Source organism: Ylistrum balloti, unplaced genomic scaffold (genome assembly GCF_031769215.1).
Source record: "Ylistrum balloti isolate Yb309-2 unplaced genomic scaffold, AGI_CSIRO_Ybal_v1 Utg370428, whole genome shotgun sequence".
NCBI classification, from domain to species: domain Eukaryota; kingdom Metazoa; phylum Mollusca; class Bivalvia; order Pectinida; family Pectinidae; genus Ylistrum; species Ylistrum balloti.
In genome coordinates, this window is record NW_026782288.1 from 2,051 (window position 1) to 29,230 (window position 27,180).

Sequence of the window (27,180 nt, forward strand, 5' to 3'; positions counted from 1 at the left end):
ATATAATTAACAATTTGCAATAAATAAATCTCAATTTTTAAAAATTAGTCCTAATTATGGTGATGTTTAATTGACTTTTTTTTATATCGATCTGGAATCGATGAACTGATGCCATATATGAATATAAAAAAGTTGTCAAAAATGTCAAAATAATTCAGGCTATGTTAAAATTGGATAATTTAAACCAGTTTATATACAATTCAATTCACTTTTTTAAATTTTTTGTCAAACAGCCCCTCTGTACAGCATGTGAACACATAGAAAGTACAATGTATATGTGGAAGATGAAGAAAGTTAAGAATAGAGTAAGAAATCCTGCTAAATTTTCTTTTTTTTAATTGAGGTTCCAAAAATCTGTTAATCCTCACAACAAGCAGCTTTTTTTTTTTAGGAATGTAGGTTTTTGAACTATTCAATCTCATAATAGATCTTTGCTATTTTTAATAAGCAGAATGACTGTCTCATGATATAGAAATCATTGGCATCACTAGCATCCTGCACCAGATTCAACATGAAGTTAAGATATAATTTTAGGATTAAATATTTCATCTTGAAAGGTCTTAAAATCACTGACTTATCAATATGGTTGTGGCACTGCATAATGTTCTTCACAGGATAGTATAGCTTGGTGCAAATCATTGGCATTTCAGCAGTTTCAATGTGAATTTTTATGACACTTTCATGAAATCACAAGTCTGATAGTATAATTATGATCTGTAAAACAAGGATTCATTAATGAAATAATTATACTATTATCTAAATGAGAGTATTCTATCAATCATGGCCGAAGTATAGGAAAGATGAACATCATGAATAAAATTAAATATCAACTCTTGCAGAAGTCCTCTAACTATAGAAAATATCAAGAGGGTAAAAATACACATGTCAAATCTAAATATCAAATATTCTTTTTCAATGAATGTGAAATGACATAGACAAATCTTGATGTCAATTACTTTCGTCAGATAAATGTGAAGTGACATGGATAAATCTTCATGTCCTATTATATATACTCTTGTTTGATAAAAGTGAATTGAAATATACTAAATCTTTATATCAAATACTCTTGTTAAATAAATATGAAATTACAGACAAATTGTAATGTCAAATGTTCTTGTCAGATAAATTTTAAATGACATGCATAAATCTTATGGTCAAATTATAATCTTGTTCATGGAAAGTGTATTGACATCAGATAAATCTTGATGTCAAATACTTGTCTGATACAGGTGACCACTATAAATAACATTTGTGTGTTGACTTAAGTCATGTATTCTGTCCATATGCAACAGCTTGTTTATGAAGATAATCGTTGATCAGCTGACCTTCTATTGAAGTAAACAGGTAGATACCCTCCCCTGTATCACATCGGCTAAAACATACAAGAATGAATATAAAGAGAGATTTGGTGAGGTCTAATAAAATATGCAGGGTGTCCCACTAGTACAGTAATAAAATCTTGGAAATGTTGAGTAGTAAATTTGGAGTGTTATCAAATAAAAAGAGGCCCATAGGGCCTGTATTGCCCACCTGTATCTTGAAAAACAGCAATGTTATACATGCCTATAGGTTGGGTATTTAAAATATTTCCAATTTAAATCACAGTCACTTAAACTCTTTGATGGGGCAACACCAAAGGGTAAATTCATATATTATTTTTATTATTACGAAGTAATTTTATACATATATATATGGTAATGGGGTGAGGATCTAAACTGTTTTAAAGATATTACCATGAAACAAAGTCCCTAGGAGTAGGGCCAAACCACTTCAGGGCCAATTCTTACTTCATGATGGTGTTTATCTCTGATCCTTAACATTGCTATATATGGTTATGGGGTGGAAATCTCAACTGTTTCAATGATATAACACGGAAACAAAGTCCCAAGGGGTGGGACAAGATCCCTGAGCCAATTCTTACATCATGCATGTATTTATCCCTTTGTGCCCAGCAATGCTTTATTATGAGATGGGGATCTAAACTGTTTTCAAACAAATTTCCCCTATTGAGCTCCTCCTGTCCTGCCCTAGGGAGCCCCAAGATCCACCATTTATACAAAATTGACTCCTCTTCACCTTAGCATGATTCGCAGCAAATTTAGACATAATCCAATCATTCCTTCTGGAGGCGTAGGATTGTAAAGAATTTGCTCTATTTCCTCTATTCAGGGTCCCGCCCCTCCTGCCCCAGGGGGGTGAGATGCACCAATTATGATAATTTATTTCCCTTTACCCACACATGTTTCTGATCAAATTTGGTCAAAATCCAATCAATCCTATAGGAGGAGTAGGATTTTAAAGAATTTGCTCTATTTCCACTATTGGGCACCACTCATCCTGCGGCAGTGGGCTAAGATCCACCGTTGATACAAAATTAATTTTCCTTTATCCACAGAAGCTTCTGACCAAATTTGGGCTAAATCCAATCATATCTACAGGAGAAGTAGGATATTAAAGAACAAGCAAAATTCCTCCTTTTAGGCCCTGCCCCTCTGGCCCTGGAGCCAGGATACGCCATTCCCCTATCAATGTTTCTGACCAAATTTGGCCAAAATTCCCTCAGTCGTTCATGACTAGTAGTGTTTTGTAGAAAAAGATAGCAAATGACAAACAGATGACAGATGCTGTAGTAACCCTATAGCTCCCTTAGCCCGAAGGGCCACGTGAGCTAAAAAGGCAACTGTCTTCTCTAGTTTTCCCTATAAAGGCTTCAAAGAGACCATACCAGTTTTACTTAATAACAAATTCTGTGACATTATTTCCTGTGCATCATTAATTTAAATTTTGGGAAAATCCTACTAATTGGTTTTGTGGAATAAATTCTTATTTAATATCAATTTTGTTAAAATCCCTGTTTTTATGGTCTGACATCGAAGAAATTTCCATCAAATTCATTTTAGCTGTTGTAGATTACATAAAGTTGATATGGTGACAGCTGTCCTTAAGTTATATTGAGGTTTTTTCATGTAAAACCAATTTTCATGATGTAATACTTACCATAACTTTAGTATGCAAATACAGTACCTACACCCATCTTTGTATCCCAACAACAAAAGATTCGAAACAATCCCGCCTTCCCTACGATCCATGAGCCATCACGGCAGGAACGCAGAGTGATCTCCCTTCCTCTAATAACCTTTATGGAGTACTCCACAGAGGGGCAGCCAGGCAGATAAGGAAAAGGGGAGGATAGGGTGGGACTCCATAAAGTTATGGTAAGTATTACATCATGAAAATTGGTTTTACATGAAAAAATCTCAATTTCATTTCAGTAATAATTACCATAACTTAAGTATGTGAATATGTCTTACCGTAGTGGTGACTAGAAGCCAGCCAGCCCCTTCAGCACAGACAAAGTAGTAGGGAGGGAGAACAGAGTTCCAAAGAAAAGGAAGCGACCTCTCCAAAAAAGAGCAGGTGTACCCACATGTCGCTGTATGGAAAGACATGCCCTGGGGCTAATGAGGAGGCCAAGCCACTGACTATGCCACCACCAGAGGTCCCAACGAATACAGGTCCTCTGAATGGGAAGCTAGGGATCGCAGATAAAAATCTGTGAAGGTATCCCTGCCCCGCCAGAATGCTGCAGACATGACCTCCTGAAAGGAGGACCCATTGAGAAGGGCCCAGGACGTAGCGAGGGCCCTGACCTAATGAGCCCGCACTTTCACTCTCGCCAAGCTTGATTATCAGAATGCTCGTAAGCATACTTAGATCCCCTGGCAAACCCACCTGGAAACTGACTGGGAGGAGATATCTCATTGTCCCTGTTTGATGGGCAAAAACAGGTGGGATTAAGAGCCCCCTCCCCCTCCCTCCATGCCATAACAGGCAAGGACACTGGCAATAGCTGTACGATAGTCAGCAATAGTGCCAGGTGCCAGATTGCAGTCCCTAAACAGAGAGAGTAGGAAATCCGCAATCAGCTGCCCAGAGATCTAACAACTCTCGAGAAAAGCCTACCTTGGTGAGGCTTCCAGAGATAGCCTCCACGCGTGAAGGATCTTTGGTCAAGAGTGTGTCGTTCTGGACCGAGGCTGGAGTAGCAGATTCAGTCTGGTGGGGAGAGCCAAGGGCTGCTCCACCAGAAACGACAAGAGCTCCAGAAACAAAGGTTGCCTCGCCACAGAGGGGCTATCAGAAGTAAGGAGCAGTGATGCTCCCAGAACTTCTGTAACACCTTGCCCACCAGATTGAAGGGAGGGAATGCATATGCATACATCCGGTCCCAGTCCAGAGAAAGGGCGTCCACAGCCCAAGCCTTTCTGTCTGGAACCAGGGAGACGAAGGTTGGCAGCTGGTTGTTCAGGGAAGTGGCAAACCGGTCTACTAGAGATCTGTCCCACACCTAACAAATACCCTTGAAAATCAAGGGGCACAGCTGCTATTCCGTCAACTCCAGCTGGCGGCCCCTGGAGAGAGTGTCCGCCAACACATTCAGCCTGCCAGGAAGATGCTGGACCTATATGGTCAACTGCATGTCCTGGCAGAGAAGAAGGATGTGGATGGTGACACACAGAATGTGAGACCTGGTGCCCCCCTGCCTCTCCAGATATTTGACAACTGTAAAGTGGAAACGGTAGGGTTACTCGACTGGGCAAGTTTTCAGAACTGAAAACCACCTAGCAAACACGACATTGAGGAGCAGGGAGACCTGCAAGGCCGCCGATGCTCTCAATGCCGTGTTCAGGGCAGAGGGGAGCCTGTTTTGTCTTGGATAACCAACCCTCAGGCAAATCGGATACCCTGTATAGACAAATTGTCAGGAAGTCTGTATGACAGAACTTGGATGGAGAGGCACAACCCCCTCTCCATCCTGTGGTGCTCTTTTGGATCGAGCACCACCTGGACCCCTGATTTGCCAGGCCAGACAGCTAGCTGTCTCAACTCTAGCTGTGCTGGTTGAGAGGCCAGCTGCCCGTCGTGTGTGGCATAGTCAAAGCCTCCGACAAATCGCCAACACTGAGCTGCATACCGGCAAATCCTGGAGCGCAGGTAGAGGAGGAGTTCTTTAAAACCCGAGCAGTTTCAGGGCCATCTACCACCTGGGAACCCTTTGGCCGGGAGGGTCATCATCAGATGACTTGAATGGATCAATCTCCGAGCACCCAAGAGAAATATGAATGACATCATCTTCCTCTGCTGAGCCAGCACCCCTGACTTCCATCTCCTGCTCAATAGGGACCGAAGTCCCCTTGAAAGGAACAGGGGCTGCCAGAGGAGCCATCTCCAGAGAGGGGGACTCCTCTATATGGCATTTAGATGCAGAGCGTCTAACAGTCGTAGCTGTAGGCTTGGGTCGGAGAGGGAGAGACCAACCCCCATGGGTTCCACAAGGGAAGACCCATGGAGTTAAACCCAAACCCCTGAGGGAATGGTAATGGTCCCGGGGGCTGGGAATGACCCCAGAGCTAGCCAAGATGGCCTGCCTGAGCCTGGGGCTGGACACTCTGTCCAAAGGACCAGGATGAACCGCCAATCCCACCAGGTGGAAACCCAGAAATGCTGAGAAACTGTTGGTACCCAGAACCATCTGCAGGTTGGCCTGGGCGACCCAGGAATAAGTGCCTGCAGGCACCCCGACACCCCGAGCCCGGGGGAAAAGGAGACCGGAAACTGGACGCCTGGCCTGAAGCCCCAAACCCTTGATGGAAACCCCCTGGGAAACCCTGCACTGGGAAATCTGGACTGGAGCGGAAAGTCCCAGTGCCAGAAGCCTGTGAGGGTGGGAAAACAGGCCCTATGCTGACACCAGGATTAGTGAACTCAGTGTCACTAATCCCCGTAGCCACAGACAGTCCTGACCAAAAAAAGGACGAATTCCTCTTCTGGCGGGAATTTCCCCGGACAGGCATGGGAGCCTATGCAGCAGACCCCATGTGCAAACAAAGACAGGCATCATGAGGATCCCGTTTTCTATAGAAATGGGAACACCCCTGCGCTGACCCCCGACGTAAACCCCAACACTATTATCCATCATCGAAACAATCAAAAATCGTAACAATGAAAACAAGGGCAATGAAGTTTTCTAACAATCAAAAAATACGAATGAGCACACAAAGCCTACCGTAAGCAGAAAGACTGCACCGCAAACAAGAGGCCCGAGGGACCTTAACGCTCACCTGAGGAATATATATGTCAATAATCTGGGGATTTTAAAATGTTGCAAAAATGTAACAACACATGTGCAGGACCATGTGTAAAACATCTGTACCAAGTTTGAACATGACCCACCCAATGGTTCTTGAGAGGAAGTCCATAATGTCTTAGCCAAACAGAGGCCAGGGTGGCCATCTTGGATTTTGAATCGCCCCAAAAAGTTAAAACACTTGCCACGACCTTGTGTAGAACATTCGTATCAAGTTTCCCCTTTCCCCCCCTTCTGGGGCCCCTATTGGGGCCACGCCCTTTTTCTTCGCAAACTTGAAGCGGCTTCCCATGGGGATGCTTTGTGCCAAGTTTGGTCAAAATCCATCCAATGGTTCTTGAGAAGAAGTCATTTAAAGAAGGTTTTTTTTACATATGGCCCCTTTTACACCCCTTATGGGCCCCAAAGGGGACATAATCACTTTTTTCAACATAATTTTATATGTCCTTCACTAAGGGATGCTTTCTACCAAATTTGGTTGAAATCGGTCAAAGTTGAATTTTCGACCCTCTGAGCGCCCCCTAGTGGAGCCGTTTTTGATCTGATTTTTTTTTCATTCATAAACTTTGTAGACCTGGCCATAAGGAACCTAAATATCAAATATAAATTTAATCTGACTGTTGGTTCATGAAAAGAAGATTTTTAAAGATTTACCTAATTTTACCCCCTATTTCCCCCTCCTGTGGCCCTTTTTCTTCGCAAACTTGAAGCGGCTTCCCATGGGGATGCTTTGTGGCAGGTTTGATCAAAATCCATTCAGTGGTTCTTGAGAAGAAGTCGAATATGTGAAAAATTAACAACGCAGAACGCATGGCGCATGATGACAGACAAATCATGATGGCAATAGGTCACCATGAGCCTTCGGCTAAAAAGAAAAACAGTCGTACAAAATGGCCGACAATGCAGCAAGAAAACAGATTCCAACTTCACGAAAATCCGAGCGACGAGACAAGTGTTCACGCTCTCGAACACATGGAGGAAAACACGGCCGGAAATACGGTCAAAATAAACAAATGACAATACTTAATTTCACAATATAAGTTGGGAGATGGGTTTACAGACTACTAAATGAGTAACAATATACTCAAACGACAATAGCGGTACAAAGAGAAGGAGTAAGAAAAGCACTGAGCTCAGACACCTCCGCAATCGTCAGCAGCCATAAAGGTAAGAGGAAGGGAGATCACTCTGCGTTCCTGCTGTGATGGCTCATGGATCGTAGGGAGGGCGGGATTGTTTCGAATCTTTTGTTGTTGGGATACAAAGATGGGTGTAGGTACTGTATTTGCATACTAAAGTTATGGTAATTATTACTGAAATGAAATGTTATACCTTTCTGATTTTGTGTGTAAGAACAGGAAGCCCAGAGGGCCTGTATCGCTCACCTGGATCTTTATGACCAACTGTACAATATTTGTGCATATGTTCCACAGTAGATGTAAAGCAATATGACAATTTACTCCATATGGGTTCTGTCCCTTAGTAGTCCAAAATAAGACATTTGTATATAAGCCTTTACTGGCCAAATATGATGGGTTTTTGGTTAATCAGAAGAAGCTGATTAATTATTTTACCAAACTTAACACCAATGATCTTAAATATCATTATGGGTCAAGCTATTTTTTCACACACTATGTCGGCACCATTAAGGGAACCTTTTAGACAAATATTATGATCCTAAGCCTTTAGCTTAATCAGTTGTTCAAAGGTTTAACACATTTGACTGTTGTGACCTTGAATATGAATAAATACTTGGTCAAGGTAATTTCTGTTAGCAAACTTTGTAGGACACCATAAGAGGAACATAGTAGCCTAATATAATGATTCTAAGCCTTCTGGTATTTGGGGAGAAGTCGTTTAAAGGTTTTAACACATTTTATCTCTGTGACCTTGAATATGGGTCAAGGTAATTTCTTTTTGCACACTTTGTTGGGCTTTAGCGAAGGAACCTTCAAGCCAAATATAATGATTCTAGGCCTTCTGGTATTTGGGGAGAAGTCGTTTAATGGTTTTAACACGTTTGACCTCTGTGACCTTGAATAAGGATCAAGGTCAATTCTTTTCACAATCCTTGTTGGGCTTTATAACAGGAACCTTTCAGCCAAATATAATGATTCTAGGCCTTCCGGTATTTTATAAGAAGTCGTTTAAAGGTTTTAACACATTTGAACTGTGTGACCTTGAATATGTTGAATATATAACTGACACAAGTTTTACCTGCCAGCCTCAACGAAGAGTCTCTGGTTCTTTTTGTCATAGCCATATCTACGTATGTGGTTGATGGGCCAAACAACTATTTTGGAAGCCTTCCTCTCATTCTCAAACAACGTAACTCTTGTCGTTGAGATTTCCATGACACACTCACCCTGGAAGTTGAGCGTTGAACTCGGCATTAGATAAGTCCGGAATATCCCTGTTTTGGTAAAAAATGCAAGACCTTAGTTTTCATGCTCAGATATTACATATATGCAATTGTATTGGATCCAGTCAATAAGCCCAGCCTGGTAACAAAACCTACCAAACAAGAGATCCCAGAGGGATCTTGGTATCCAACATTGTGTGATCTTTATATGGTCTTTGAAAGTTAGATCTTTTCCCTTCTTTTGTCTTCTCTGTTTTTGCTCTTAATGATAAGACATTTGAACATTCCTTTACAGTAATAGCAATGATAATCTTTACCTGCCAAAGCCAAAATGGCTGTCTGGAAGCTATTTAGTTTTTCTGATCAGCCACAAAATCAAACGAGCAGAAAGAGACCAAAGGGAACATATGTATGAAATTTGAGAGACATCCATTCAGTACTTCTTGAGAAATAGCTATAACAGTCTTTACTCGGCAAAATCCAAGATGGCTGATGCATCTTATATCAGAGAAACAAGCAAGAGAACTGGAACCTGACTTAATGAACATCAGAAAGACATGGAATCCCAAGAAAGCATTACAAGAGGCCCACAGGCTTTAAGGGTCATCTTATTATAAAGACCTATATATGAGGTAGGCCAAATAGGCATAAAATAAATTGCTCAACTACACCACAACTTACATAGATGAAATTGGTTGGTTCATAAAGACATTTTCTGCAAACTTGATATATATTCTTTATAAATGCACTACACAAATGTCATTACTCTTGACATATTGCTTATTGAAAAAGCATGATACAACTTTAATATGAAGACCCTTGGCCTTTTGGTTATTGAGAAGAAATTTCTTACATATTTCATAACATTTGACCCCTGTGACCTTGATGGAAGATCAAAGTGAAAAAACATGGAATCCCTTCATCCCTGCATAGTACAGACCCAATATTAGCACCCTGGACCTGGAGAGTTATTTAAACATTTTAACATTTTTGACCCGTGTGACTTTCAAAGCATGTCAAAGTCATTTATATCAACATGCTAGGTAGCCCTTCATCCTGTCTTGCTACAGGCTAAATATCAGTACCTTGAGCTTTTCGATTATTGAGAAGAAGTCACTTGAACGGAAAGTTTACGATTGGTAGATGGCACGTGACGACAGACAAAACATGATGGCTATAGGTTATCCGGAACCATACAGGATGACCTAAAAATTCAATAGATCAGAGCAAAAACATTCACAGTCCCAGATCAGTAAACCTGCACTTACAGATCATTCCACAAAATCATATCAATGACTGGGAAAACCACATTTTCAGGCAGCTGGTTAAAGAAGCCATCTAGATACACCACAGTGGGACAGTACTTAATAGGGATGAAGGGGGCCACAGACTTTCATACAAATGTATGACCAAGTGTTAAAGCGTAGCCGAATTGACTACAGCACATAGTCACCATCAGGTGGGGTTTTTTTTGTCTATAATCTGTTAACCATCTCATCACAATATTTTCAACCTTGATGTACATAGGATTATAGTACACAAAAAAATTAGGTTGATTCTGTACCATCTCCCAATCAGTACTATTATGCCCCACACTGGTCATTTGTCTGATGAAAGTGACTGTGTAGTCATCAAAATATCATACTAATCTCTTACTGGTTTTGTTATATGAACTTCTATTCTACAAAAATATTGATTATATCATTATTATGCTCATCAGGCAAATTAAGCTTTTAAGTCATTTAACTGAACATTTCTTGCTAACCGTAATATATCTATAATGAAAATTATTCTAATTTAATCAGTTGCTTTGCAACAATTCTAACTTTGATCCTAATGGTGATTAGGAAATCTGCTTACCACCTGGCATTGAATCTCTCCGTCTTGCAGATATATGTAGGCTTTGTAAGAGGTGCAACCATTCTTTGGCTTCTTCATCTATAAGTACAGCAAAGCAAATGTACAGTGATTAGTATTCTAATATATATACATTTTTCAACCAATTACAATAATGAAATATAAACTTCTTTTACAACATTGGTGAAATAAGCTTTCAGCTTACATTAATAACTCCAAAATCAAAGCACTAGAGGGGACTAAATGTGGTGGAAAACATCTCATCTGGCTAATTCAGGCTAAGTCATTTAACTGAACATTTCTTGATGACCATTCACCTCAGTGGAGCAATGAAAATTATTGGCTAATGCCACATCTGTAGAACCACCTAGATGTATCATTCATGTACAAGTTTAAATCCTTTAACACTGTTAGTTTTCCAGATATGAATATATGATATACAATAGTTTTCCCAAAGGAAACAAAATTGTATTGTTACATGGAACTTCCTCAAATGATGAATGTGTTATTTGATGTATTACAGGAAGTATTCACTATTGATTAATTATAGCACTATGTTGAGCCCCTCTAAATAAAGCAGACCATTTGTTGACTTTTGTGATAATTACTGACTTCTATGATAATGAAGTTTTTGTAATGTAAGGTCAATACACCTCTTTTGATAGTCCAATTACGAATCAAAGTTTATATACTGTATTACCCTTCATGTTCTCATAGGATGTGAGAAATTCTGAAGGGGAACAACTCTCAATAGTTATATTCTAGAATAGTAGTTCTTATCTCCATGGTTACAAATATGGAAAGAAAAACTATCATTCTATTAGTATTGACAGATTATTTCTCTAGTGTTTCAGTAATTAACCCTGTATATGCAAACATAAACTGTGTCTAAATTATTGCATTTCAGACTCAATGTAGCTTGGGTTGGGCATACTACAGAACAAGGATGTGATAACGTTAGTTAAAGGTATATATTTTAAAACTACAATAAATGCAGGTGGGCTTATTACCACATAAGTATAGCAATTCAGCAAATTCAGTCTGGCCCCCACAGAATCTGAAATTTAATATGCCAAGCATAAACAGTTAAAGAATCCATGCAGGAACTAACTCTACACATGGAGGTATATTTGATAGTTCCACCATATTCAATAAGGAAACGTGTCAGTTACAAATAAATTTCCTGAATGTATACTGTTAAGTTGTGCCATTTTCGTAAATAATCTCATCCTGTGACACCAATGGTACAGCATTTCATTATTAAGACGATTTGGTTGTATAAATGTGAAGAAATTTAGTACAAAATACATAACACTAATTTCAGAAGTCAAAACGAATAGCAGTATTACCAATTTCAATTTGATATCACCTGTTTTACACATGAACTGTTTCGATGTGTGATCATTCATTTGTAGCACTATGCCAAAAGCCCCATCTCCCATCCTTACAATGGTGTTGATTTCTATGAGATTAGTGATAGACAAGGGTTCATCTCGGCGAGCCTTCCATTCACTTTCGTATTTGATGAGACGAGTAGGACCCTTACTAGAAGCCTTAAACAAGGCTAGCCACCGTCTCTTCTTTGACTGAAAAATTTTAATGAATACATTGAGAACACTGATTTACTAGAAACAAGAATTCTACAGAAGTGGATGTGTTTCTTGCCCAGTAAGGTTTGTGGAGATGTGTTTTATGGAACAATAGCCATAGATATTCATTGTATTTATTCAATTCATATCATTTGTTCATTTATTTGATAAGTGATGAGTAAACTTGCAGATTAGATGTATAGTGTAGAAGGGAACTCAATCCCAAGGCTAGATCTGTATATCACAATTACGTGCAGAATTCGAATGAAAGAAAACTCAAAATAGGGCAGGAACTGGGAAAAAAAACTTGTAAAGCAATCTCAAACAAGCCCCTTTGGTTAAAAATCATTGTATGAAATTTGAGTCTAATTATTCAAAGAAAACTCGAGTAATCACACGAATCCAATTTTCTTTTCACAGCTACACTGACCTTGACCTTTGACCTTTTCAACCTTTAGTAAAGTTATTGTGCAAAAACAAAAACTCCATTTATAGTAACAGTGAATTTGATGTTTGACTTGCTACCCTAAAAAGCATTCTCAAGCAAACCCCAAAGAAAACTCAAGTTATCGCATGAAAACCAACCTAATATATATAACACTGTCTTGACCTTTGACCTTCAAACCTCCAAAGCATTTCCAAGGAAGCAATTTTGGTAAGGAAACACTGTATGGAGTCTGATGTCGATCAGCTAAAGTGTACTGAAATACTTGCAAAAAAAAAAATTTCCTACTTATAGTGATAGTGACCTTGACCATTGACCTTTGTACCTGAATAGCAATTGCTAGCAAGCCTTCTTTGTAAAGAAGCATTGTATGAAGTTTGAGTCTGACTGTGAATTCAAAGTTATTGCAAAAAAAAAACCTAAAACATAAAATCTATAATGAAACATTTTCATGAATAATAGCATATATTAGGATATTTTTGTGCAGTGCATATTTCCCGAAAATCATGTAATGTTTCTTTTGCAATTTTTGCTTATTTCATTTTTAACGATTTCATAGTCTCAGAAATTAAGAAGGCCTCTCTTGAAGGCTTTATATACTTCAGAATGATCATAGCTTACATCAGTGTAGATTCTTACATTAACTGGAAATTTAACTGACAAGTCATACTAGATAAGAGATTTATGTACTGACTAGTACTCATTTATTATAAAGGTATACTGCATTAAGATATATCATCTAAATAGATGTAATATTCATGCGGTTACAATAAGAATGAACAAAAAAACATGTAAATTTCGTGATTTCAAATTTTTGTGATTTTGAAAGGGTCGCTAAAATTGGCAAAAATTAGAAACACGCAAAAATATCCTATACAGTATTTGTTAGTTAATTTAGGATACAGAAGAACTTGATATATCAACCAGTAATTGATGTATATCTCAAGGGAATATTTTTTAATTTAAATTCAGTGCTGAGGATAAAATAAGAACCTTCATATATTAGTGATTTTTGTTTCAATTCTTTATATGCAAGTCCAAAACACAATTTCGGATATTTTGATGAGCCTGTGACTAAAATATCTCAGGGTTAAACGTCACTGTGTAATAGATGTGTCATTTTTAAGTGACTATAAAATGGAAAACTTCAGTGTTTTAGGTCCATTCATATAAGTAACTAACAATATAGGTCACAGAAACTTTTAATTTTGCCAAAAATGTCCTTCATAAACTAAGGCAATTTGTGATTATTCTCTCTGGTCAAATTTCGAAAACATTGAATTGAAATGTATATTATGACTTTGATCTGTGACCTTGTCTTTCTTCCACATCAAAAGCATTTTGCCTTTCTTGACCATTTGCAACTTCTGATAAAAAATAAGTTATTAGAATAAACAAGAGGCTCCAGAGTAGGTGAGAGATATATATACATATATGTGGGTCTTAAATTTGGCCTCTACCTATCACCAGTCTTCCAAGATATTCATATAGAAGGTGAAAATTATTATTCAATCACTATATTGAATTTGGGTTCAAAATGTCAAAGGTAAATATCAGGGTGTAATTTTTGTATCAAGATTCTGCCTAGGCTCCAATATAAAGAGAATACATGGTCAGTATCGTACAATACAAGGTTTATTTTTGACGAGGGTTAGAAAAGGCTCGCCATCTCAGTCTTTTCGTTCCGAGTCAAAAATAAACCTTGTATTGTACGATACTGACCATGTATTCTGTTTATCCTGCAACCATTTTTCAACAATGTTTACATAAAACGAGTACAGCGCAATATTGTTTACCTTTGCTTGTACTGAAGCAGCGCCCTCACTTCGACGCGCAAGAAGATTTCCATCCATAAAAAGCGCATTTACCCCTTTTGAAAATATCAATGTGCAATGAAATATAGTTCTGTTTGTTGAAAAATGGTTGCAGGATACATGGTCAGTATCGTACAATACAAGGTTTATTTTTGACTCGGAACAAAAAGACTGAGATGGCGATCCTTTGGCGTTAGCATGACACAATAGGTCAAAGTTCAGGTCAACTTGAAAATAGTCCGGTGAAAATCGGAACAACTTCATGTGAATCGTATTGACGGATAAAGCACTTTGTACTGACGGATAAAGGTACTGGTTTATCTGGCAGTAGTTATCAGCTGATACACGAAGCGGTTGTAGGATAAAATTAATTATTAATATTGAGGAAATTCTTTAAAGGAAAAATAAACATAAAACTGTGTTGTTCCAATGAAACATACTCCAAACATTTTCTTGCTCTTCATTTCAACGTAACCTTGTTTGATTACAGTTGTGGAGTTCACTCCTGAACTGGAAGTTTCTTGTGAATCAGCCATTTGCATGCTGTTTTGATCTTCTGACTAACTTATGAAAGCTTGATTCTACAAACAGTAAAAATGATGAATGAGGTTTATTAGACACAACATTTCCATCAATGCCACACAACAAGTTTCATGACTCTTACTAAAACTCTCCTGGTAAATATACCAGTAGTTTGTCAGCTGTTAGTAACACTTAAAACATGCAGCCAATATCTATGTCTTTTCTCTTACACTTTTTCATCAATATACTTATCATACTATAATGAATATTAATGTAATTTGATTACTGATCACAATTACTCTAAAATATGGAAGGTTTTACCATTACAAGCAGGGAGACACCATATGTAAATGAAATGGATATATATGTGCTAAAATCTTAACACTAACAGAGTAGTCACTTCTAATATATGTACACATTGAACACAATAAAACTAGTGACAATTATTGTTGTCACAATCACTGCAGGAGTACATGGATTCCTATATCTTGCATGGTTAACTTTGAGAAAAATGTGTGGCTATATCTGGTAAATAGAGAGAACATACTTGTACCATTAAACTGTTATTGACTCATAACTGACCTAGTCCAAAGAATCAGACACTGTCTATCTGCTGTTCTATTTTTGTCTTGGTCCATTAACAACCAAGAACAAGACAGAAATGAAATCGTGAACAGATAGTCAGAACCCTTCAGACTAAACAGACCATGGTCACATATATAACTGTATTTTCTGTATAAATGCATGACACATGATAGAGATAATACCCCCAGTACTTTGGTGTACCAGAGCAAATTAGGGTGTTATCGACTCCTGTCAATTATCAACCATTTCCCACATAAAAGCTTTATTAAAATTCACATGGTCATTACCCTGCCCGTCAAACACCAATATAGCCGAGAAACACTTTTTCGGAATATCTTTTGACTTTATGTTAGATTGTCTTGAGCTTTGAATTGCAGAGAAATAACCTAGATCGAAGTTGAGTAGAGGCGAATGTCTGGATCAACGTCAGCATTACGGAGGAGGTTAACGTGTAAGTATTATCGCGTGGGCCCTTTTACAATTATTTAAAAGATAGTTTTTTTCATTTTTGCATAAAAAACACTATTGTACAAACATTGTTTTTAAGTTACAAATGAAAATTAGTTGGTTTGAAAACGTCTGAACTTGATAGGAGGTGGGTCAATAATACCCACACAGAATCCTTTATTCTTGATATTATCGACCCTCTGTGAATTAAACATCAAAGCTTGAATGTGTCGCCAAGGTTACCAAACAAAGTTACATCAAATAGTACGTATAACCCATTGTGAATTATATGGGATAATGTAGTGCAGTGGTAGAACACTCGCTTTGTAACATTATAACACAGTTGATAGAGTTTCGACTCCTGAAAGTGGAAGATGTTTTTTAATTTTTTACCGGGACAATGAATGAAATAGGTTTTTCATTTACAAACTGCATATATATATTTTACATGTCTGTGGGTTGCTCCCTATTGAGTTTCATGTTAAAATGTGAAAGGTTACGAGGTGCAATCCAGTAACATATAAAACTGGTGCCTAAGTATAGATGAGTTAGTAAGGAGGTGAACATATATGTTTTACAGTCATTTCTATGCTATCAGAAAATATATCGTTTTATTTCTCTTTCAGGTCATGGCATCTCAAATTAACGTAAAGAGAAAAAGAGTTCAATACTCACCAGAAAATATGGCTCAAGCGATTGCAGCTGTTAGAAGTGGTATGTCAAAGCACAGTGCATCAAAATTATACTCGGTACCCAAAACAACACTTTTGGACACACTAGCAAAAAGAGTACCAGAAGCACCAACAAAACCTGGTCCTAAACCAGTCCTTACAAGAACAGAGGAAGGTACTCTTGTGAATTACGCTAATCTAATGGCCAAAATAGCATACCCAATTACACGTGGAGAGAACATTGTTTTGAAGTTAAGCGGTTGATTGACATTGATGGCAGAAAAACACCATTCAAAAACAATTTACCAGGTCACGACTGGTATACTGCGTTCATGAAGCATAATCCAACCTTAACAGAACGGATACCCCAAGCCCTTGAACATGAACTTGCAGCGATCTCGATGCCAATGATACAGGCCTGGTTTGACGGAGTGTCCATTTCCCTGAAAAAGGAAGTTCCAAATTGGGAACAAATGATGAGAAACCCCAGAGGAGTGTTTAATGCTGATGAGTCGGGCTATCCACTGTGTATAAAGTTGGGAAAGGTACCCAAACAGGGTCAAAGCATGTATATCAGGTTGCTGCAAATAACAAACAACAAATAACGGTGATGGCATGTTTCAACGCATTGGGAGACATGTTCCCCTTTTTATTGTCTTTCCGGGACAACATTTCGGGGACACAGGGATCAACAACTTCCCTGATGCCATTTACTCACATTCAGAAAATGGGTGGATGAACCATGAACTATTTCTCAGCTTTCTTGAGATTTTCAGTGACATTGTGGAAGAAAAGGAAATAGAACAAGAGGCCCAAGGGGCCTTAATGGTCACCTGAGGAATATATGTCAATAATCTGGGGATTTTAAAATGTTGCAAAAATGTAACAATACTTGTGCAGGACCGTGTGTAAAACATCTGTACCAAATTAGAACATGATCCACCCAGTGGTTCTTGAACGTTACCTAATTTTACCCCTTTTTACCCCCTCCTGTAGCCCCTTTTGGAACCACACCCTTTTCTTTTGCCAACTTGATGCACATACTATAGGGATACTTTGTGCCAAATTTGGTTGATATCCATCCAGTGGTTCTTGAGAAGCAGTCAAAAATGTAAAAAAGTTAACGACGCACAACGGACAACAACAGACAAATCATGATGGCAATAGGTCACCATGAGCCTTTGGCTCAGGTGACCTAAAAAGTTAACGATGCATGAACTTAATCTCACTGTTGGTGCAAGCGAAGAAGATTTTTAAAGATTTACCTAATTTTACCCCCTTTTCCCTCTCCTGGGGTCCCTATTGGGGCCACGCCCTTTTCTTCGCAAACTTGAAACGGCTTCCCATGGGGATGCTTTGTGCCAAGTTTGGTCAAAATCCATTCAGTGGTTCTTGAAAAGAAGTCATTTAAAGTAGGTTTTTACATATGGCCCCTTTTACACCCCTTATGGGCCCCAAAGGGGACATTATCACTTTTTTCAACTTAATTTCATACGTCCTTCTCTAAGGGATGCTGTCTACTAAATTTGGTTGAAATCGGTCAAAGTTGAATTTTCGACCCTTTTGAGCGCCCACTAGGCCGCTTTTTTTACCCAATTTTTTTTCATTCACAAACTTTGTAGACCTTGTCATAAGGAGCCTAAATATCAAATATGAACTTAATCTGACTGTTGGTTCATGAGAAAAAGATTTTTAAAGATTTACCTAATTTTACCACCTTTTTCCCCCTCCTGCGGCCCCTATTGGGGCCACACCCTTTTTCTTCGCAAACTTGAAGTGGCTTACCATGGGGATACTTTGTGCCAAGTTTGGTCAAAATCCATTCTGTGGTTCTTGAGAAGAAGTCGAATATGTGAAAAGTTAACAATGCACGACAGACGACAACAGACAAATCATGATGGCTCAGGTGACCTAAAAACCCGTAATTCTGTTTGTAGACAGACACAGCATGCATATAACAGCAAATGTGGCAAGGTTTTGTGCAGAACATAACACCATTTTATACTGCCTTCTTCCAAACACTATGCATATAATGCAAGCCTGCAATATTGGGTTCTTCTGGCCAATGAAGTCTGCATGGAAGGCCAATGTGAAACAGTGGCAGATGGAACACTTGGGTCAGGCTCTTACCAAATGTGCGTTTCCTGGGGTTTTTCAAACAAGCTTGGGACACCATCTCCATTGCAGCACATGCCTTTAAACGGGCCGGTCTATTTCGGTTCTCATCGAAAGGTAACGACAAAAGCAAACTTGGACCATGTACAATAATGTCGCCAACGAAGGAAATCATAAAGGGTGTAGATGCAGAAAATAATGATGGAAAAGAGTGAAAAGGAAATGGGGAAAGAGTAATGACCATAGATGAAAGTGGAGACAAAGAGAATGTATCTGTGGAGAGAAAGATTTGCGTGGCCAAGGAGAGTGACAATGGTGTTACTATCGATATAAACATAGAGAATGTGGATGGGTCAAGTGTTGGCGTATCAGGGGATGAGATTAACAAGAATGTGACTGTAGAGTTCAATAAGGAGAATGAGCACGTAGTGATAGCTGATGTTCATGTATCAAGTTCAGTTATAGAAATCACTTTGGGAACACTTAGTACAAGAGACGAGAATTCTGTGTCCAGTGTGTTTGATACATTGGTGATTTCTAAGGTCAAACAAGGAAAGAGGAAACTATGTGAAAAGGCCAAACTGCCAAAAGCTCTTTCAGGGCACGGCACTCTAAAGACGTTTAATGAGAGGGAAGATAGGAAAATAGAAGAAGAATGGAAAAGAAAGAGAGAGCAGAGACAAGATTAAAGAACAAACAAATGAAAGAAGCTGAAAGCCTGAAAAGAAAGAAATTAAGAGAGAAGAAGGCAAAGGAAACGGCCATTAGAAAGCAGTCAGTAAATCATAAACTAACTGACAGGAAACTGATTGAAGATACAGACAGTTATGAAGATTTTGAGGAAGAGCTGGAGTCAGAAATGTTTTGCCCGGGATGCCAATCAACTGGGGAAAATCATCAGAATGGGTCGGGTGTTATACCTGTAGTCTGTGGTGGCACATCCTCTGTAGCAATGACGCAGCATTGGTGAATCTGTATACAAACTCAGATATACAAAATTACAAGTTTACTTGTGAATTTTGCAAATACCTTTGATGCTTTAATAAGCTTTCTACGGAAAGTATAGAATCTAACATTCATGTATACTAATTAAGGTATTCAGCCCGTAAAGCCTTTTAAGAGGGACAAAACCAAAAATCAAAATTTTCACATTATTCATAAAGATCACAATGTATACTCCATTACTGACCATATTTATCCACAAGTTTTTTTCATCTAACAAAAATTTAAGTACTTCAATGGTGTCACATATCATGCTGGTTGGATACAATAAAAATATTAGTGTATGCCCAGTAAAAAACTTAATTTCAAACAAAAACATGTGTTTTTACATACGATAATAACAGCAATGAATAATAAAATAGCTGCTATTCATATCACATTCATATACAATGTACGATATGCGAAAAAGTGTTATCTCGGTAGCCTCGTCACTCTTAGAAAAGTGACAAAGACACTTTGTAAAGTAAACTAAGCGTGACAAGACAGTTTTCAAATGAAAAATCTGTTTAAATACTTGCTGGCACACCTGCAAATTTTCAAATAACTTTTAGAAACTTTTACCACATGTAATTAGATATTTTTACATTAGATAAATTTTAATACCCCTACCCCCTTAATTTCGATGACTCATTAGATTTCAGGGAAAATTGCATACAATAGCATCATGGCCAAACAGACTATAAATACAAAACTCTTTGAAGGCTACAAGTAAAAAAGTAATAAAAATAATCTATTTCTGATATGTTCTTATCTTGACCTCTGACCTCTGACCTTGACCCGGATTATGACCACATAATTCATTATGTAACAAAAACGATTATGAAATCAAGTCCTTTTTTTCACAAAAAAAAGTTTTACCATTATTGTTGATACACTATTACGTTTCGCCTAAATAATCTGTATTCAATCTGCAAGATTATGTAACCGAGGTAGCCTCGTTTTTATTCTAATAAACAGCATGGCAGCAGCATGTTCGTCTGTGTTTACTCCCAGCTAACAACTCGTCAACATGGTGGCAGCATCGATGAGAACTGGGTAAAATGGATCTAAAACGTACTGTAAGTGTACCAGATTGTTCATGATCCCCCCTACAAGCAGTCATGGCTTCTAATAACGCCGATATGGAAAGGGAAAACGCTGAGCATGGTCAAGTCGCCCCTCACGCTCCACATGTTCAACAGATCAACACAAATTTGAGATTACCCCCTGAACTGAATACTCACTCAGGTAATGTGTCTGAAAACTTCAAAACGTGGCGAAGGCATGTTGAAATATATCTAACGGCTAGTGGTATAGCGACAATGGGAGCGAACATTCAAACGGCAGCAATTATAAACTGTGGTGGTGAGGCACTATTAAAGGCATATGATCATTTCACGTGGGAAGAGGGTAAAGACAAGAATAACCCTGTGCATGTATTTGACAAAATCCGTGATTACTGTAATCCACGTCAAAATGAAGTCGCTGAATCTCACAAGTTCTGGACCTGTCAGTATTTTGATCCCTTTGACCAATTCTTAACAGAGCTTCGTTCACGCACAGCGTCGTGCAATTTTGGTACACAAGAAGATCGAATGACCGTTGGCTTCACACATTGAATGAAAACAAAAACAAAAGAATAATTACCGCTACGATGTCCGTAAATGATACAGCAGTGAGTTTTCAGTTAGATAGTGGTGCAGATGTAAACACCATTAACCAATGCTTTGTACGCAAGGAACAGGTTCACAGAACACATCTGACACTACACATGTTTAACAACACCACTCTCGAACCCTTGGGTGAGACCGAACTCTTAGTAAGGAACCCTAAAACCAATGAAGCACATTTAGTGAAATTCGTGGTCATACCGAACAAACTGCAAAATATTTTGGGCCTGAAATCGATACAAATGCTTGGTCTGGTAACCGTAAACAAGGAACGCTTTGTCGGAAGAATTGGGACTTCGGTTAGTGAACTTGGTGACCTAGGGGAGGCAACTCTAGCGCTCGACCCCAACATTAAGCCTAAGGCACTACCATGTCGGAAACTCCCAATTGCACTCCAGGACCAGGTCAAAGCGGAATTGGACAGTCTTGTGGATAGGAAGATCCTAATACCTATCACCAAACCCACTGCATGGGTAAATCAAATGGCTGTGGCCCACAAGGCCAATGGGAAATTGAGGATATGTTTAGACCCTCAAGTACTGAATACAGCTCTACAGAGGGAGCATTACAAGCTGCCCACACTGGATGATGTTCTTCCAAAACTGAACAATGCTCGCATATTCAGTAAACTGGATGTTAAGGAAGCCTTTTGGCACATAAGACTCGATGAAAAATCTAGTGAGTACACTACCATGATCACACCATTCGGACGCTACAGGTGGGCACGACTTCCTTTTGGCTTAAAGGTATCAAGCGAGATTTTTCAAAGGAAACTGAATGAAGCACTCGAAGGACTCCAGGGTATCTTCCCGATAGCTGACGATATAATTATCGCGGGAAAGGGCACAACCGACGAGATAGCCCTGAAAGATAACGAGCAGAAACTGAAAATACTCTACGAGCGGTGTCATGAAAGGAACATCGTACTAAATGAAGAAAAAAAGGCAACAGGCCTAAAGGAAATAATTTTCCACGGATATACTATTACTGCTGACGGCGTCAGAGCCGATCCTCAAAAGATTGAGGCTATTCTCAAAATGGCCAGTCCTACAGACGTAGCGGGTGTACGTCGATTTTGTGGTATGGTACAGTACATGGCCAGATTTCTACCCTCTCTTTCTACTTTAATGGAACCTCTGCGTGAGTTAACACGAAAAGACTCTGATTTCAATTGGACGTCATCTCATGAAGTGTGTTTTGGTAAGGTGAAACAGGCTCTTACCTCGACACCGATCTTGGCTTACTATGACCCTGACGAAGAACTGGTAATACAAGTGGTAGCAGCAAAGATGGGATTGGAGCGGTTATGATGCGAAACGGGAAGCCTGTTGAGTATGCATCCCGTGCCCTTACTTCTTGTGAAAGGAAGTGGGCTCAAATTGAAAAGGAGGCTCTTGCTACTCTGTACGGAGTCGAACGTTTTAACCAATATACATATGGGCGCAAGGTGATTATAGAAAATGATCACAAGCCTTTGGAGTCAATCTTAAAGAAACCTCTCAGTTCTGCTCCTAGGAGACTACAAGACATCATAATGAAGCTCTACAGGTATGATGTCGAGTTCCAATTTCTCAAAGGCACATCGCTAGTCATTGCTGACACGCTAAGCCGAGCATTCCTGGATGAGGCAAGACAGCGGATCATGAACATAAGAGTTCATGAAGATATACCTGATGTGCGACTTGAGGAAATACGCAAGACAACATTGGCCGACCCAGAGTTGCAGGTGCTAGCTGACGTCATAACTACAGGATGGCCAGACACCAAGGAGAAGGTCCCAAGTACATGTAAACCTTACTATGATATTAGAGACACACTAGGTATTGTTGATGGCTTGGAAGTGAAGGGAGAAGCTGTTGTGATCCCCAAAGCCCTCAGATCCGACATCAAATTAAGATTACACAAATCACATGCAGGATTTGACTCAATGATGAGGAGAGCAAAGGGTACTGTATATTGGCCCTCTATGAAGAGCGAGATCAAGCAAATGGCGGAAACATGTGAGGCTTGTCAAGAAATGGCGCCAAGATCTGTCAAACCTCCACTAAAACAACACTATGATGGAGATTCGCCATGGAGCAAAGTAGGCCTTGACCTTTTTGAAATAAAAGGAAGACAGTACCTGGTAACTATTGACTACTATAGCAATTATATAGAGGTTGACTACCTCTCATAGGTGACCTCTACTGGAGTGGTGAACATCTTAAAGAAACAGTTTGCCCATTTTGGAATCCCAAAGACAATTGTGTCTGATGGTGGCCCGCAGTTCACATCAAAGGAATTCCAACTCTTTACAGATTTATGGGGTATAAGTCACGTGACATCATCTCCACAGCATCAACGTGCAAATGGTAAGGCAGAATCAACTGTTAAAGTGATCAAACACATCATGCTAAAATGTGAAAGAAACAAGGAGGACCAATGCGAAGCTCTGATGGAACAGAGGAATGTTCCAAGACAGGATACAGGACTAAGTCCAAGTGAGATGCTTTTCGGTCGTAAGACGCGCACGCTTCTTCCTCATTTACCCCGTGCTCTCAATGATGAGGATATGACCAGGAAACGCGAGCAGCGAAAGAAAAGTGTGAAGCGTTATTATGACAAAACAGCTCGCGATTTACCATGTGTTTCGGAAGGAAAGAGTGTGTATTTCCAGCACAAGGAACATGAGCGGTGGATCCTAGGGCGCGTAATAGAATGCAATAGTGATCGTACTTACATGATACAGGCTCAAAGTGGTGCAATCTATCGCTGAAACAGAATGCATCTCCGTCCTACAGCGGTGGAAGCAGTTATCCGCGATAACTCACCATGTACACGTCGTCAGGGTAACCAAATAAATAACACGCCTGTATCGAGAAACATTCTGGTATCACCGGGACGGAAAACATTAGAACATGATGATAAGTATGTACATGTTTCAAGCGAAGAGATCGTCAAGACGAAGACTGAAACAATGGAACAAAACAGTATGGAACCATTACCTGTTAAAGTGGAACAATCTGACGTCACTGTGGTTCCAACGCGTCGCTCAGAGAGAACACGAAAGGAACCGACCTATTTTAAAGACTTTGTGCGCTACTAGTAAATTTGACTGGTTCCTAAAATCGTGAACATTTATGTCAGCTATAGTTATAAGAGTTCTTTCCAGTGTTTTGATAAGGGCAAATAAGTTGATTGAAACATCTGAAATAGTTTGAAAAAGCGTTTATTTAGTTAATATGTTACAGAGTTTATTGAACATTTTGTTATCATTTCACTGCCAGTAGAATTAATTATTTTAGAGAAGTATCTGAAATAAGTCTTTTCAGAATATTATTTTACATCACTTGGCAACTCAAACTCTAGTCATAAAGACTCTATCAACAATATACATGTACAGCATAGTATGGTGATTTGATAATAATATCCAAAGTATTAACTTTTCTTAAAGAAAGAGGGATGTTGATACACTATTACGTTTCGCCTAAATAATCTGTATTCAATCTGCAAGATTATGTAACCGAGGTAGCCTCGTTTTTATTCTAATAAACAGCATGGCAGCAGCATGTTCGTCTGTGTTTACTCCCAGCTAACAACTCGTCAACAATTATAGATATATAAAAAGTTCATTTTTATCCTACTTTTTTGGAATTACAGAATCCATAAAACGTTTTGCATAAGAGATCCGCGATTGTCCATTACAGTTCTTTTGCACAAATATTGCTCTCAGACCATCTTCACCATACCTTTGAAATATTTTTTAGATGTTGGAAGTTTAAGCCAGAGCCTGAAATATTTTCAGCAGTAGCATGTTTTCAAATGCCCTGTGATATCAAAGGATGTAAGGAAGGCATATTTTTTGCCTTTTCCGTGCTGAAATTAAGGGCATGAACGTCAACTCTTCCGAAAATTCACGATCTATAAAACATCAGCATTTGTCTGGATTATAACTGGAAGTGGTCCATTAGGGTAGGAATACCGTAAGGATTGTTGTGTTTTAAGTTACACACCTTCTTTGCCCAGTCAGTGTCAAATAGATATACTTTTAATATAGATCTATATGTGCGTTTACTGCTTTAGTATGAATTATGTAGATGATTTGAATGTTGAATTTTCACTTTGTATATAAATCAGGTTGCTGAAGTACAGACATAAAGAAAATGGTCTATTGGTATTTCATCTTTAGATAGAAAGACATCTATGATTGCAACCTATATCATGTAAGGTGATTTTATCGTTCATCCGTGTTGAATTTATACAAATAAAGCAGAATAGAGTTCAGTTTTAAATATTTGTTTTGATGGTCTATAATACCCTGTTGTGGTCGATAATGCCCAAAGTAACTTAATCATAAACATAGAGGTTACTTGAAGGTCAGAGTACTTTAGTATGATTAGATGGAATTGAAACAACAAACCTAGAGCTACTTCACCTCTTTATCGTGAATAGGGAGTCACTTGACGACACAAATTTTAGAAATAAGAAAATGTGTATTAAATGGCCAATAATACCCCAGTTTGCTCTACTAAGGAGATTTTACCAAAGAGTTGGAAAAAACCCTTTCCAGAGAAATCTATATGAAATACTTCGCTTTGACCATGTTATGGGCCTGGTTATATCAGTGATGACTAGCTAGGTAGATCTAGTCAGTACATAACACACATGTTAAAGTAGCCTGTCTGCTTGTTTCACTTGCATTGCAGGTTTATCATGTTACAGATGATGTTTGTTTATGAGTTTCAACTTAACATTTGAAATTATCACATTTCATCATGACAGGATGTTTACAAGACATGATATTCTTTCATAATGCCATCCTTTGATTAGAAAAAGAAATATAAAGAATGCTTTGTATTTGTTTACAAAAATTGATTGCTGATAAAATCTATCAAGATCAATAAAAACCTTTACAAAGACTTATTTGCATAAAAAGATCATTGATTATAAAAGGACTTTTTAAGCTTAGTTAACTTTCAGAGCTATATCGTCTCATCATTTTTACTTATTTATATATTCTAGAGCTGTTGTTATGTCAACAATTTTTCATTCATTTTAATTAAAATCTGCTCTAGTTAATTTCAAATTAACGCAGCTTTTAAAATCTCGATAGTTTAAGCATCTTAGTCCGTGGGTTAAGGACTGTTGTGTTGGTTAAATTTGCTGGGAGCATCAATTGCAAATTTCAAACAACGCACAATGAAATCTAACCAGACTAAGAACATAATTATGTATAGCATATGCAATACCTGATATACAGCTTTTTAAACATTTAAACATTTAAACAGTTGTCAAAACCCGCGCAGACTACAAATAAACCGGGTGCTCTCCAATGTTTTCTAAACATCATAACAGTTACTGAAGCATGTAAGATCCTACATTTGTCTACGTTCACTGACAGCTAGCGACTTGGTGTTATGCTACCTTTTTCACCTATGAGGCTATGTACTATCTCGTATCCTCCAGGTCATTGACTGGTCAACTGCTGTTTCCTACGTATAGCTAATCACAACAACCCTGAACAGTATTTTTCACTTTACATGGCCTCATCAGTCCCTATCAAATCAATCAATCAAAAAACTTGATATCATGTGACTGCTGATGACAAAACATGTACAATATAACCGCTTATCTGTCACCAATTACAGACTTCTTGCACCTTCTCACATACTTTCGACCTATGGTCGTCGTCTGATAAGTCTCATGTCGCAAACTTTTGGGAAGGTATGCAAACGAATAAGACAGGTGTTTGTAATCACCACTTACCTGTTATCTTCTAGCTGACGTAGATCTTCTGGCTACATATCGCTGACATATTACACACCTGCATTACTCCTGGTAATGGTTTACGTACCAACTTAGCTTTTGTAATGTTGCTGTCCGTATCTGAATACAGGTACCGACTATAGTCTGTTTCAATATTTGGAGATAAACTACACTGCGGGGTTCGATGTTCAATAGACACAGAAATGGGCTTTATTCTTTTCTGTTTGTT

The 27,180-nt window shown here is 38.5% G+C and overlaps 2 protein-coding genes across 4 annotated transcripts; one reads left to right on the forward strand and one right to left on the reverse strand.

The window, feature by feature from the left end:
- Positions 1-776: 776 nt before the first annotated feature.
- Positions 777-27,180, reverse strand: LOC132554687 (docking protein 5-like). 3 transcript variants are annotated; one of them, XM_060218999.1, is made up of 6 exons: positions 26,952-27,180; positions 14,656-14,796; positions 11,737-11,953; positions 10,371-10,448; positions 8,366-8,561; positions 777-1,372 (listed from the first exon to the last, which is right to left on the reverse strand). In XM_060218999.1, exons 2-6 carry the CDS (start codon positions 14,755-14,757, stop codon positions 1,267-1,269), a joined length of 699 nt encoding a protein of 232 aa, XP_060074982.1. In that variant the 5' UTR covers positions 14,758-14,796; positions 26,952-27,180; the 3' UTR covers positions 777-1,266. The 3 variants fall into 3 exon arrangements, with proteins under 3 accessions (XP_060074982.1, XP_060074981.1, XP_060074980.1); XM_060218998.1 differs by lacking the exon at positions 26,952-27,180 and adding an exon at positions 16,445-16,476; XM_060218997.1 differs by lacking the exon at positions 26,952-27,180 and having other exon boundaries at positions 14,656-15,887.
- LOC132554686 (uncharacterized protein K02A2.6-like) lies at positions 22,513-23,961 on the forward strand. The gene is made up of 2 exons (XM_060218996.1): positions 22,513-23,289; positions 23,383-23,961. The coding sequence occupies exons 1-2, from the start codon at positions 22,513-22,515 to the stop codon at positions 23,959-23,961; spliced, it is 1,356 nt and encodes a 451-aa protein (XP_060074979.1).